At 40.8% G+C, this 14685-nt stretch overlaps 1 protein-coding gene across 14 annotated transcripts in view; it reads left to right on the top strand.

Moving 5' to 3' along the window:
• Positions 1–14685, top strand: part of LOC139761747 (chloride channel protein 2-like) — a 618856-nt gene that overhangs the window by 484404 nt on the left and 119767 nt on the right. For all 14 annotated transcript variants that reach the window (XM_071686178.1, XM_071686169.1, XM_071686168.1 and 11 more), the window contains one exon: positions 5648–5762. In XM_071686178.1, coding sequence (XP_071542279.1) covers positions 5648–5762 — 115 coding nt within the window. The remainder of the gene's footprint in view (positions 1–5647; positions 5763–14685) is intronic.

The raw sequence follows: 14685 nt of genomic DNA on the forward strand, positions 1-14685 counted from the left end.
TTGGCTCTGAGTGAAACGAAGCTCAAGGGTAAAGGGGAAGAGTGGTTTGGGAATATCTTGGGAGTAAAGTCAGGGGTTAGTCAGAGGACAAGAGCAAGGGAAGGAGTAGCACTACTCCTGAATCAGGAGTTGTGGGAGTATGTGATAGAGTGTAAGAAAGTAAATTCTAGACTGATATGGGTAAAACTGAAAGTGGATGGAGAGAGATGGGTGATTATTGGTGCATATGCACCTGGGCATGAGAAGAAAGATCATGAGAGGCAAGTGTTTTGGGAGCAGCTGAATGAGTGTGTTAGTGGTTTTGATGCAAAAGACCGGGTTATAGTGAGGGGTGATTTGAATGCAAAGGTGAGTAATGTGGCAGTTGGGGGAATAATTGGTATACATGGGGTGTTCAGTGTTGTAAATGGAAATGGTGAAGAGCTTGTAGATTTATGTGCTGAAAAAGGACTGGTGATTGGGACTACCTGGTTTAAAAAGCGAGATATACATAAGTATATGTATGTAAGTAGGAGAGATGGCCAGAGAGCATTATTGGATTACGTGTTAATTGATAGACGCACGAAAGAGAGACTTTTGGATGTTAATGTGCTGAGAGGTGCAACTGGAGGGATGTCTGGTCATTATCTTGTGGAGGCGAAGGTGGAGATTTGTGGGGGTTTTCAGAAAAGAAGAGAGAATGTTGGGGTGAAGAGAGTGGTGAGAGTAAGTGAGCTTGGGAAGGAGACTTGTGTGAGGAAGTACCAGGAGAGACTGAGTACAGAATGGAAAAAGGTGAGAACAAAGGAGGTAAGGGGAGTGGGGGAGGAATGGGATGTATTTAGGGAAGCAGTGATGGCTTGCGCAAAAGATGCTTGTGGCATGAGAAGTGTGGGAGGTGGGTTGATTAGAAAAGGTAGTGAGTGGTGGGATGAAGAAGTAAGATTATTAGTGAAAGAGAAGAGAGAGGCATTTGGACAATTTTTGCAGGGAAAAAATGCAAATGAGTGGGAGAGGTATAAAAGAAAGAGGCAGGAGGTAGAGAAAGTTGCAAGAGGTGAAAAAGAGGGCAAATGAGAATTGGTGTGAGAGAGTATCATTAAATTTCAGGAAGAATAAAAAGATGTTTTGGAAGGAGGTAAATAAAGTGCGTAAGACAAGGGAGCAAATGGGAACTTCAGTGAAGGGGCTAATGGGGAGGTGATAACAAGTAGTGGTGATATGAGGAGATGGAGTGAGTATTTTGAAGGTTTGTTGAATGTGTTTGATGATAGAGTGGCAGATATAGGGTGTTTTGGTCGAGGTGGTGTGCAAAGTGAGAGGGTGAAAATGATTTGGTAAATAGAGAAGAGGTAGTAAAAGCTTTACGAAAGATGAAAGCCGGCAAGGCAGCAGGTTTGGATGGTATTGCAGTGGAATTTATTAAAAAAGGGGGTGACTGTATTATTGACTGGTTGGTAAGGTTATTTATTGTATGTATGATTCATGGTGAGGTGCCGGAGGATTGGCGGAATGCTTGCATAGTGCCATTGTACAAAGGCAAAGGGGATAAGAGTGAGTGCTCAAATTACAGAGGTATAAGTTTGTTGAGTATGCCTGGGAAATTATATGGGAGGGTATTGATTGAGAGGGTGAAGGCATGTACAGAGTATCAGACTGGGGAAGAGCAGTGTGGTTTCAGAAGTGGTAGAGGATGTGTGGATCAGGTGTTTGCTTTGAAGAATGTATGTGAGAAATACTTAGAAAAACAAATGGATTTGTATGTAGCATTTATGGATATGGAGAAGGCATATGATAGAGTTGATAGAGATGCTTTGTGGACGGTTTTAAGAATATATGGTGTGGGAGGCAAGTTGTTAGAAGCAGTGAAAAGTTTTTATCGAGGATGTAAGGCATGTGTACGTGTAGGAAGAGAGGAAAGTGATTAGTTCTCAGTGAATGTAGGTTTGTGGCAGGGGTGTGTGATGTCTCCATGGTTGTTTGATTTGTTTGTGGATGTGGTTGTTAGGGAGGTGAATGCAAGAGTTTTGGAAAGAGGGGCAAGTATGAAGTCTGTTGTGGATGAGAGAGCTTGGGAAGTGAGTCAGTTGTTGTTCGCTGATGATACAGCACTGGTGGCTGATTCATGTGAGAAACTGCAGAAGCTGGTGACTGAGTTTGGTAAAGTGTGTGAAAGAAGGAAGTTAAGAGTAAATGTGAATAAAAGCAAGGTTATTAGGTACAGTAGGGTTGAGGGTCAAGTCAATTGGGAGGTAAGTTTGAATGGAGAAAAACTGGAGGAAGTAAAGTGTTTTAGATATCTGGGAGTGGATCTGGCAGCGGATGGAACCATGGAAGCGGAAGTGAATCATCGGATGGGGGAGGGAGCGAAAATTCTGGGAGCATTGAAGAATGTTTGGAAGTCGAGAACATTATCTCAGAAAGCAAAAATGGGTGTTTGAAGGAATAGTGTTTCCAACAATGTTGTATGGTTGCGAGGCGTGGACTATGGATAGAGTTGTGCGCAGGAGGGTGGATGTGCTGGAAATGAGATGTTTGAGGACAATGTGTGGTGTGAGGTGGTTTGATCGAGTAAGTAATGTAAGGGTAAGAGAGATGTGTGGGAATAAAAAGAGTGTAGTTGAGAGAGCAGAAGAGGGTGTTTTGAAATGGTTTGGTCACATGGAGAGAATGAGTGAGGAAAGATTGACAAAGAGGATATATGTGTCAGAGGTGGAGGGAACAAGGAGAAGTGGGAGACGAAATTGGAGGTGGAAAGATGGAGTGAAAAAGATTTTGAGTGATCGGGGCCTGAACATGCAGGAGGGTGAAAGGCGTGCAAGGAATAGAGTGAATTGGAATGATGTGGTATACCGGGGTCGACTTGCTGTCAGTGGATTGAACCAGGGCATGTGAAGCGTCTGGGGTAAACCATGGAAAGCTGTGTGGGGCCTGGATGTGGAAAGGGAGCTGTGGTTTCGGTGCATTATTACATGACAGCTAGAGACTGATTGTGAACAAATGGGGCCTTTGGTGTCTTTTCCTAGCGCTACCTTGCACACATGAGGGGGGAGGGGGATGTTATTCCATGTGTGGCGGGGTGGCGATGGGAACAAATAAAGGCAGACAGTATGAATTATGTACATGTGTATATATGTATATGTCTGTGTGTGTATATATATGTGTACATTGATATGTATAGGTATGTATATTTGTGTGTGTGGACGTGTATGTATATACATGTGTATGTGGGCGGGTTGGGCCATTCTTTCGTCTGTTTCCTTGCGCTACCTCGCTAACGCGGGAGGCAGTGACAAAGCAAAATGAATAAATAAATAATTTTCCAAAAGAAGGAACAGAGAAGGGGGCCAGGTGAGGATATTCCCTCAAAGGCCCAGTCCTCTGTTCTTATCGCTACCTCGCTATCGCGGGAAATGGCGAATAGTATGAAAAAAAAAAAATATATATATATATATATATATATATATATATATATATATATATATATATATATATATATATACACCCTTACATGCATATATACATACATATACGTATATAGATATGCATACACAGACTTATACATATATACACATGAACATCTTCATACTTGCTTGCCTTAATCTATTCCTGGCGCTACCCTGCCCTACAGGAAACAGCATCGCTATCCCATGCTTCAGCAAGGTAGCACCAGTAAAACAAACAAAAAAGACCATATTTGTTCACAGTCTCTAGCTGTCATGTGTAATGCACCAAAAGCACAGCTCCCTATCCTTATCCAGGCCGCACAGAACTTTCCATGGTTTACCCTAGATGTTTCACATACCCTGGTTCAATCCATTGACAGCACATTGACCCTGGCATACCACATCATTCTAGTTCACTCTATTCCTTGCATGCCTTTCAGCAACCTTTATGTTCAGGAGCCAATTCCTCAAAATCTTTTTCACTCCAGCCTTCCACTGCCAATTTGTTCTCCTGCTTGTCCTTGTTCCCTCCTCCTCTGACACATATATCCTGTTTATCAACCTTCCATACTCGTTCTCTCCATATGTCCAAACCATTTGAACACACTCTTGTGCTTTCTCAACCACACTCTTTTTATTTTCAAGTATCTCTTTTGTTACTTTTTCGATCAAACCACCTCACACCACATATTGTCCTCAAACATTTCATTTCTAACACATCCACCCTCCTCCGTACAATCCTATCTATAGCCCTGCTTCACAACCATATAGTATTGTTGGAACTACTGTTTCTTCAAACACACCCTTTTTTGCTCTCCGAGATAATTTTCTCTCCTTCCACACATTTTTCATCACTCCCAGAACCTTCGACCCCTCCCCCACCCTGTGACTCACCTCCACGGTTCCACTCACTGCTAAGTCCACTCCCAGATATCTAAAACACTTGACTTCCTCCAATTTTTCTTCATTCAAATTTACATCCCAATTAACTTGTCCCACAACCCTACTGAACTTAATAACCTTGCTCTGATTCACATTTACTCTCAACTTTCTCCTTTCACACACATTTCCAAACTTAGTAACCAACTTCTGCAGTTTTTCACTCAAATCAGCCACCAGTGCTGTATCATTGGCAAACAACAACTGACTCACTTCCCAGACCCTCTCATTTCCAACAGACAACATAATCGCCCCTCTCTTGAAAACTCTTGCATTTACCTCCATAACCACCCCATCCATAAACAAATTAAACAACCATGGGGACATCACACACACCTGCCACGGACTGACCTTCAGTGGGAACCAATCAATCTCCTCTCTTCCTACTCGTACACATGCCATACATCCATAGTAAAAACTTTCCACTGCTTCTTGCAGCTTACCTTGCACATCATATTCTCCTAGGATCTTGCACAAAGCATATCTATCAACCCTATCATATGCCTTCTCCAGATCCATAAATGCTACATACAAACACATCTGTTTTTCTAAGTATTTCTCACACATGTATGTGAACATATGTGGCCTTTTTTTGTCTGTTTTCCTGGCCCTACCTCACTGAAGCAGTGGGTAGCAATGCTGTGTCATGTGTGGCAGGGTAGTGCCAGGAGTAGGTTAAGGCAAGCATGAATATGTACATGTGTATATATGTATATGTCTGTGTATGTGTATATATATGTATATGTATTTTTATGTGTGTGTATGGGCATTTCTGTATTTATATGTGTATATGAGTGGATGGGCCATTCTTTGTCTGTTTCCTGACACTACCTCACTGACACAGGAAGCAGCGATCAAGTATGATGAATAGAATAGAACTATTTATTTATTATTTATTGTCCTTGATCGCTGTTTCCCATGTCAGCAAGGTGGCACCAAGAAACAGATGAAGAATGACCCATCCACTCATATACACATATATGTACGTAAAAGTCCATACAATTACATATACATACACATACATGAATATCCTCCCCTCCAGTTTTTACTTTTCCAAAAGGAGGAGCAGAGAAGGGGACCAAGTAAGGATTTTCCCTTGTAGGGTTTGTCCTCTGTTCTTAACACTACCTCACTAATATGGGAAATGCTGGATGTGTATGATTCTGTAGGAGAAAATGATTGATGTGGGTCTGTTAAAGTGATATATATGTGAAATTCATTATGGATTAAGGTAATATGTAGGGAAAAGGCTCATGATTTGTATAGACTTTGATTAATTACAGACTGAGACAAGCATTTGAAGCTGTATTAAGAAAAACAAGCTTACGGAGAATGGATGATAAAAATGGCCACAGCAGTCAGAATATCAACATGGGTAGCACCAAAAGAGTGTCCTTGGTAAGTACTATAGTGAATATCTCCATTGGTACTCTATGTCATTTTTTTCATTCAAAGTCCTTTTCCACCCATCATTTTTTCTTAAGATTTCTTGGAAAGTCTACCCAGTCTAGCTAGTCATTTTTACTTTCAATATTGTTTTGAGATGATAAGCTATGAGTTAACTTTCTTTTTCAATACATGATGCAGTCACATTGCATAGCATGTCTTCATTATTATTCTTCCTTATCTGTAATTCAAGTTCTGTCATTATATTATTTTTTGTTTTTAGATGATATCAAAGTATAAAGCACATAAAGTATGAGTTTAATTATTCTTTCAATAGTGAACAGGATCTAGGTATTATATACCTAGCACCCTTGAACAAAGATGCCACCTCCAACTGGTATCACTAATGAGGAAGACCTTAGACTAATATAAGAAGCAGAAAAAGAAATTCAGGACAGGCAGCAAGTACTTCAATCAGTATTATCTACAAAAAATGCAGCAAGGTCGTCTGACAGGGATCTTAGCTAGGTGATCTTTTTCTCGAAATGTTTGCTGAAAGCTATTCAGCTTGAGGGCAGAAAGGAAGATAGTGTTTGTTTGTAAAGGGCTATATGCAATTTGAAGCACTGAGCAGCAGCAAGGAGAGGGAGATACAGAGAGGCATATCTCCAAGGGGAATGTGAGTTCCCTTTCATGAGGTCTTTTGTTATGTATATCAAAGGGATCTGTCAGGCTTCTTTCTAGTGTACCACTTGAGAGGTGTTCCATCTTTCACTGGTTCTTCATACAAAGAAAGCTGGGTATCCTGGATTGGTGTCCATATTTGCGTGAATGCAGAAGAAATGTTGTAGTCTAGTATGTCCTTCTCAAAAGTAGTTTACGCAAAGTCATCTGCATGTTCATTATCTGGAATCTCCTCATAGGCAGAGATACACAGAAAGGTCACTGGCTACCCATTATCTGTAATGTAAACACCAAATCACAAACTTGTTTAGCATTGGTATCATTCAAACCAATCCCCAAGGTACCACTCAGTAGAGCAACTTGAGAGTCATAGCTGGGAAGAATGGAAATTAGTGGAATATCCCCTGGGGGATCCTACATAGGTTTAAGGGATGTGATGGTGGAAATAAATTCAACTTATTAGAAGATTCTTCATCTGATAACAGGAGAGAGATAGTATGATGGGACAGACAGAAGATGTTAGGGATATGTTTTGTGCACACCAGGTATCAGAATGGGCATCATCTACTCAAGCTGAACTTGTTAACATCATTACAGCCATTGTTGAAGCAATGTCAGATCCCTAAGGGGATATTCTTTCTGAGCTTGAACTCTGTTGTGACACTTGACCAGCCTTCCTGATGGCTGCTTCAGAGTTGGTTCAAATTCTTATAAAGATTTTATAGTGGAAGAAGCATGTGCCTGGCCTCAAGCAGTGCATGTACATTTTCAGGAAATCAAATGAACTGCAGGAACATGGTTAGTCTGTGTCCAGACTGCTTACACATCATTTTTGAATTGTCATTCATTGTTTGTTTATGTCAATGTAGGCTAATGTTGAGAATCCTTGGGGAGTAGCATCCTGTTTAGAGGAAAGGTGATGTTTATGATTGGACTGTTTTAGTAACTTTCCCTGCACTTAAAAGTCTTCACATTTACCTTTACTTCAGTTATGATCAACTTAACCTATTCAAGAAAAGGTGTATCAGGTAATTACTTTGAGGGATTGTTCAATGTGTTTGATGATAGGGTGGCAGATGAAGGGTGTTTGGTTTGGAGAGGTATGCAAAGTGAGAGAGTTATGGCAAGTGGTTTGATGACAAGAGAAGAGGTGGTGAAAACTTTGCAAAAGATGAAACACTGTAAGGTGGCTGAGGTGGGTAGTATTGCATTTCAGTTTCTTAAGGATGGGGGCGACTGTGTTGTTGATTAGTTAGTCAGGATTTTCAGTGTACAAATGGATCATGGTGAGATGCCTGAGGATAGGCAGAATGTACGTATAGTGCCATTGTATTAAGGTAAAGGGCACAAACGTGATTGTTTGAAATACATACATAGTATAAGTTTACTGAGTGTATCCAATAAATTGTTTGGAAGACAGTATGGATTCAGGAGTGGTAGATGTGAGGATCAAGTGTTTGCTCTGAAGAATGTCTGTGAGAAATACTTAGAAAAACGGAAGAATATGCACATGGCATTTATGGATCTGGAGAACACTTGTGAACATATGATAGGGTTTATAGACATGCATGTGGAAGGTATGTGAATATATGGTGTGAAAGAAAGCTATTAGATCTGAAGTTATGGTGGGTTTTTATTAAGAGATTAAAATATGTTCACAAGTAGGTAGAGAGGAAGGTGAGTTATTCCAGGTGGGGATGGGTCTGTTGCAGGGGTGTGTGATGTCACCATTTATGTTAAATTTGTTAATGGATGCATTGGTGAGGGAAGTAAATGCAAGGGTTTTGGAGATATGGGTAGTTATACAATCCATAGTAGGTGACGGGTTTGGGAAGTAACAGTTTTTGTTTGCTGATGGCATGACACTGGTGACAGCTTTGAGTGGAAAATTGCAGAAGTTGGTGTCTGAGTTTAGGAGAGTGTGTGAAAAGAAAAAGTTGTGAGTAAATTTAGATAAAAGCAAGATTATTAGGTTTAGCATTGCAGAGAGACAGATGTATTTGGATGTGAGTTTAAAGGAGAAAAGTTTGAAGAAAGGAAGTGTCTTAGATGCAGGACTGTGAAGGGAACCATGGAAATTGAGGTGAATCTTTGGGTGTGTAAGGGGGTGAAGGATCTGGGAGCATTGAGGAATATGTAGAAAGAAAAAAGACTATTTTGGAGGGTTGAAATGGGTATGTTTGAAGGTACAGTATTTCTACAGATGGTATATAGGTGCAAAGCATGGGCTATTGATGAGAATGTATGGAAAAGGGGGCATATGTTGGAGAAAAAATGTTTGAGGACAATAATATTGTGTGAGGAGGGTTGATTGAATAAATAATGACATGGTAAGAGAGAGTTGTGGTAATAAGAAGAGTACAGTTGAAAGACCTGAAGAAGAAATGCTGAAATAGTATGAATAAATGGAGAGAATGAGAGAGGAGGGGTTGACAAAAATGATAGGATATGTATGTCAGAAGTGGAAGGGACAAGGAGAAGACCAAATTTGAGATGAAGGATTGAAAAAGATTTTGATTGCCTGGAGGCCTGTACATATGGAAGGATGTGTATGGGATAGAGTGAATTGGACTGATGTGCCAAACAAGGGGTGATGTGTTGTCAGTGGACTGAACCAGGGCGTATGAAGCAGCCAGGGGAAACCATGGAAAGATCTGTGGAGCCTGGTTGTGGAGTGGCAGCTGTAGTTTTGGTACATTGCATGTGACATACAGAGAATGGATGCGAGTGAATGGCATCTTTGTCTGTTCCAGGTACTACCTCGCCAACATAGGAAATGGGGAACAAGTATAAAGAAAAATTACTATTATTATTATATTATTATTATTATATACATTATATTATACTTGATTACCATTTCCTGTGTCAGCGAGGTAGTGCCAGGAAACTGATGAATGGCCCATCCACTCATATACACGTTCTCATACATTTTTTTATTGTACATTGTCGCTGTCTCACGCGTTAGCAAGATAGCGCAAGGAAACAGATGAAGGAATGGCCCAACCCACCAACATACACATGTATATAAATACACGTCCACACACACACATATACATACCTATACATCTCAACGTATACACATATATATACACACAGACATATGCATAAATACACATGTACATAATTCATACTGTCTGCCCTTATTCATTCTCGTCGCCACCCCGCTATGCATGAAATGACAACCCCCCTCCCCCCACATGCATGCAAGCTGGCGCTTGGAAAAGACCACAAAGGCCACATTCGTTAACACTCAGTCTCTAGCTGTCATGAATAATGCATCGAAACCACAGCTCCCTTTCCACATCCAGGCCCCACAAAACTTTCCTTGGTTTACCCCAGATGCTTCACATGCCCTGTGGTTCGATCCATTGACAGAACGTTGACTTTGGTATACCACATTGTTCCAATTCACTCTATTCCTTGCACGCCTTTCACCCTCTTGCATGTTCAGGCCCCAATCACTCAAAATCTTTTTCACTCCATCTTTCCACCTCCAATTTGGTCTTCCAATTCTCCTCATTCCCTCCACCTCTGACACATATATCCTCTTGGTCAATCTTTCCTCACTCATTCTCTCCATGTGACCAAACCATTTCAAAACACCCTCTTCTGCTCTCTCAACCACACTTTTTTTATTACCACACATCTCTCTTACCCTTACATTACTTACTCGATTAAACCACCTCACACCACATATTGTCCTCAAACATCTCATTTCCAGCACATCCACCCTCCTCCACACAACTCTAGCCATAACCCATGCCTTGCAACCATACAACATTGTTGGAACCATTATTCCTTCAAACATACCCATTTTTGCTTTCCGAGATAATGTTCTCGACATCCACACATTCTTCAACGCTCCCAGAACGTTCGCCCCTTCCCCCACCCTATGATTCACTTCCACTTCCATGGTTCCATCGGCTGCCAAATCCACTCCCAGATATCTAAAACACTTCACTTCCTCCAGTTTTTCTCCATTCAAACTCCCCTCCCAATTGACTTGTCCCTCAACCCTACTGTACCTAATAACCTTGCTCTTATTCACATTTACTCTCAGCTTTCTTATTTCACACACTTTACCAAACTCAGTCACCAGCTTCTCTAGTATCTCACACGAATCAGCCACCAGCGCTGTATCATCAGCAAACAACTGACTCACTTCCCAAACTCTCTCATCCACAACAGACTGCATACTTGCCCCCCTTTCCAAAACTCTTGCATTCACCTCCCTAACAACCCCATCCTTAAACAAGAAAACAACAATGGAGACTTCACGCACCCCTGCCACAAACCTACATTCACTGAGAACCAATCACTTTCCTCTCTTCCTACACGTACACATGCCTTACATCCTAATTAAAAACTTCTCACTGCTTCTAACAACTTGCCTCCCACACCATATATTCTTAATACCTTCCACAGAGCATCTCTATCAACTCTATCATATGCCTTCTCCAGATCCATAAATGCTACATACAAATTCATATGCTTTTCTAAGTATTTCTCACATACATTCTTCAAAGCAAACACCTGATCCACACATCCTCTACCACTTCTGAAACCACATTGAACTTCCCCAGTCTGATGCTCTGTACATGCCTTCACCCTCTCAATCGATACCCTCCCATATAATTTCCCAGGAATACTCAAAAACCTTATGCCTCTGTAATTTGAGCACTCACTTTTATCCCCTTTGCCTTTGTACAATGGCACTATGCAAGCATTCCACCAATCCTCAGGCACCTCACCATGAGTCATACATACATTAAATAACCTTACCAACCAGTCAACAGTACAGTCACCCCCTTTTTTAATAAATTCCACTGCAATACCATCCAAACCCACTGCCTTGCCAGCTTTCATCTTCAGCAAAGCTTTTACTACCTCTTCCCTGTTTACCAAATCATTTTCCCTAACCCTCTCACTTTGCATGCCACTTCGACCAAAATACCTTATATCTGCCACTCTATCATCAAACACATTCAACAACCCCTCAAAATACTCACTCCATCTCCTTCTCACATCACCACTACTTGTTATCACCTCCCCATTAGCCAGCCCCCTTCCCATTGATTCCCTTGTCTTAAGCACTTTATATACCTCCTTCCAAAACATCTTTTTATTCTCCATAGAATTTAATGATACTCTCTCACCCCAACTCTCATTTGCCCTCTTTTTCACCTCTTGCACCTTTCTCTTGACCTCCTGCCTCTTTCTTCTATACATCTCCCACTCATTTGCATTATTTCCCTGCAAAAATCGTCCAAATGCCTCTCTCTTCTCTTTCACTAATAATCTTACTTCTTCATCCCACCAATCACTACCCTTTCTAATCCACCCACCTCCCACACTTCCCATGCCACAAGCATCTTTTGCACAAGCCATCACTGCTTCCCTAAATACATCCCATTCCTCCCCCACACCCCTTACTCCCTTTGTTCTCACCTTTTTCCATTCTGTTCTCAGTCTCTCCTGGTACTTACTCACAAAGTCTCCTTCCCAAGCTCACTTACTCTCACCCCTCTTTTCACCCCAACATTCTCTCTTCTTTTCTGAAAACCTCTAAAAATCTTTACCTTCACCTCCAAAGGATAATGATCAGACATCCCTCCAGTTGCACCTCTCAGCACATTAACATTCAAAAGTCTCTCTTTCGCATGCCTATCAGTTAACACAATCCATTAATGCTCTCTGGCTATCTCTCCTACTTATATATGTATATTCATGTATATCTCTCTTTTTAAACCAGTTATTCCCAATCACCAGTCCTTTTTCAGCACATAAATCTACAAGCTCTTCACCATTTCCATTTACAACATTGAACACCCCATGTACACCAATTATTCCCTCAACTGCCACATTACTCACCTTTGCATTCAAATCACCCATCACTATAACCCAGTCTCGTGCATCAAAACTACTTACACTTACACTCAGCTGCTCCAAAGCACTTGCCTCTCATGATCTTTCTTCTCATACCCAGGTGCATATGCACTAATAATCACCCATCTCTCTCCATCCACTTTCAGTTTTACCCATATCAATCTAGAGTTTAATTTCTTACACTCTATGACATACTCCCACCACTCCTGTTTCAGGAGTAGTTCTACTCCTTCCCTTGCTCTTTTCCTCTCACTAACCCCTGACTTTACTCCCAAGACATTCCCAAACCACTCTTCCCCTTTACCCTTGAGCTTCGTTTCACACAGAGCCAAAACATCCAGATTCCTTTCCTCAAACATACTACCTGTCTCTCCTATTTTCCCATCTTGGTTACATCCACACACATTTAGACACCCGAATCTGAGCCTTCGAGGAGGATGAGCACTCCCCGCGTGACTCCTTCTTCTGTTTCCCCTTTTAGAAAGGGGTGAGAGAGTATAATTAAATTTTAGGGAGAATAAAAAGATGTTTTGGAAGGAGGTAAATAAAGTATGTGAGACAAGGGAACAAATGGGAACATCAGTGAACGGGGATAATGGGGAAATGATGAAAAGTAGTGGTGATGTGAGAAGGAGATAAAGTGAGTATTTTGAAGGTTTACTGAATGTGTTTGCTGATAGAGTGGCAGATATAGAGTGTTTTGGTCGAGAGGGTTAGGGAGAATGATTTGGTAAATGGAGAAGAGGAGCTGAACATGCAGGAGGGTGAAAGGTGTGCAAGGAATATAGTGAATTGGAACAATGTGGTACACCAGGGTCAAGATGCTGTCAATGGATTGAACCAGGGCATGTGAAGCATCTGGGGTAAACTATGGAAAGTTTTGTGGGGCCTAGATGTGGAAAGGGAGCTGTGGTTTTGGTGCATTATACATGAAAGCTTGAGACTGAGTGTGAACGAATGTGGTCCTTGTTGTCTTTTCCTGGCGCTACCTTGCACGTATGGGGAGAGGGGGCTGACATTTCATGTGTGGAGGGTGGCAAAGGGAATGTATAAAGGCAGCAAGTATGAATTATATACATGTGTATATATGTATCTGTCTGTGTGTGTATTTATATGTATACGTTGAGATGTATAGGTATGTACATGTGCGTGTGTGGAAGTGTATGTATATACATGTGAATGTGGGTGGGTTGGGCCATTCCTTCATCTGTTTCCTTGTGCTACCTCGCTGATGCGGGAGACAGCGACAAATATATATATATATATATATATATATATATATATATATATATATATATATATATATATATATATATATATATATACATATATATATATATATATATATATATATATATATATATATGTATATATATATATATATATATATATATATATATATATATATATATATATATATATATATATATATATATATATATATATATATTTCCAGCCCCATGCTCCCTCCCCTTTTAGTCGCCTTCTACGACACGCAGGGAATACATGGGAAGTATTCTTTCTCCCCTATCCCCAGGGATAATATATATATATATATATATATATATATATATATATATATATATATATATATATATATATATATATTTATTTTTATTATATTTTGCTTTGTCGCTGCCTCCCACGTTTGCAAGGTAGCGCAAGGAAACAGACGAAAGAAATGGCCCAACCCACCCCCATACACATGTATATACATACACGTCCACACTCACAAAAATACATACCTATACATCTCAATGTACACATATATGTACACACACAGACATATACATATATACACATGTACATAATTCATACTGTCTGCCCTTATTTATTCCCATCGCCACCTCGCCACACATAGAATAACATCCCCCTCCCCCCTCATGTGTGCGAGGTAGTGCTAGGAAAAGACAACAAAGGCCCCATTCGTTCACACTCAGTCTCTAGCTGTCATGTAATAATGCCCGAACCCACAGCTCTCTTTCCACATCCAGGCCCCACAGAACTTTTCATGGTTTACCCCAGACGCTTCACATGCCCTGATTCAATTCATTGACAGCACGTCAACCCCGGTTTACCACATCAATCCAATTCACTCTATTCCTTGCCAGCCTTTCACCCTCCTGCATGTTCAGGCCCCGATCACTCAAAATCTTTTTCACTCCATCTTTCCACCTCCAATTTGGTCTCCCACTTCTCCTCGTTCCCTCCACCTCCGACACATATATCCTCTTTGTCAATCTTTCCTCACTCATTCTCTCCATGTGCCCAAACCATTTCACAACACCCTCTTCTGCTCTCTCTCAACCACGCTCTTTTTATTTCCACACATCTCTCTTACCCTTACATTACTTACTCGATCAAA

The sequence above is a fragment of the Panulirus ornatus genome, chromosome 41 (genome assembly GCF_036320965.1).
Source record: "Panulirus ornatus isolate Po-2019 chromosome 41, ASM3632096v1, whole genome shotgun sequence".
NCBI classification, from domain to species: Eukaryota; Metazoa; Arthropoda; class Malacostraca; order Decapoda; family Palinuridae; genus Panulirus; species Panulirus ornatus.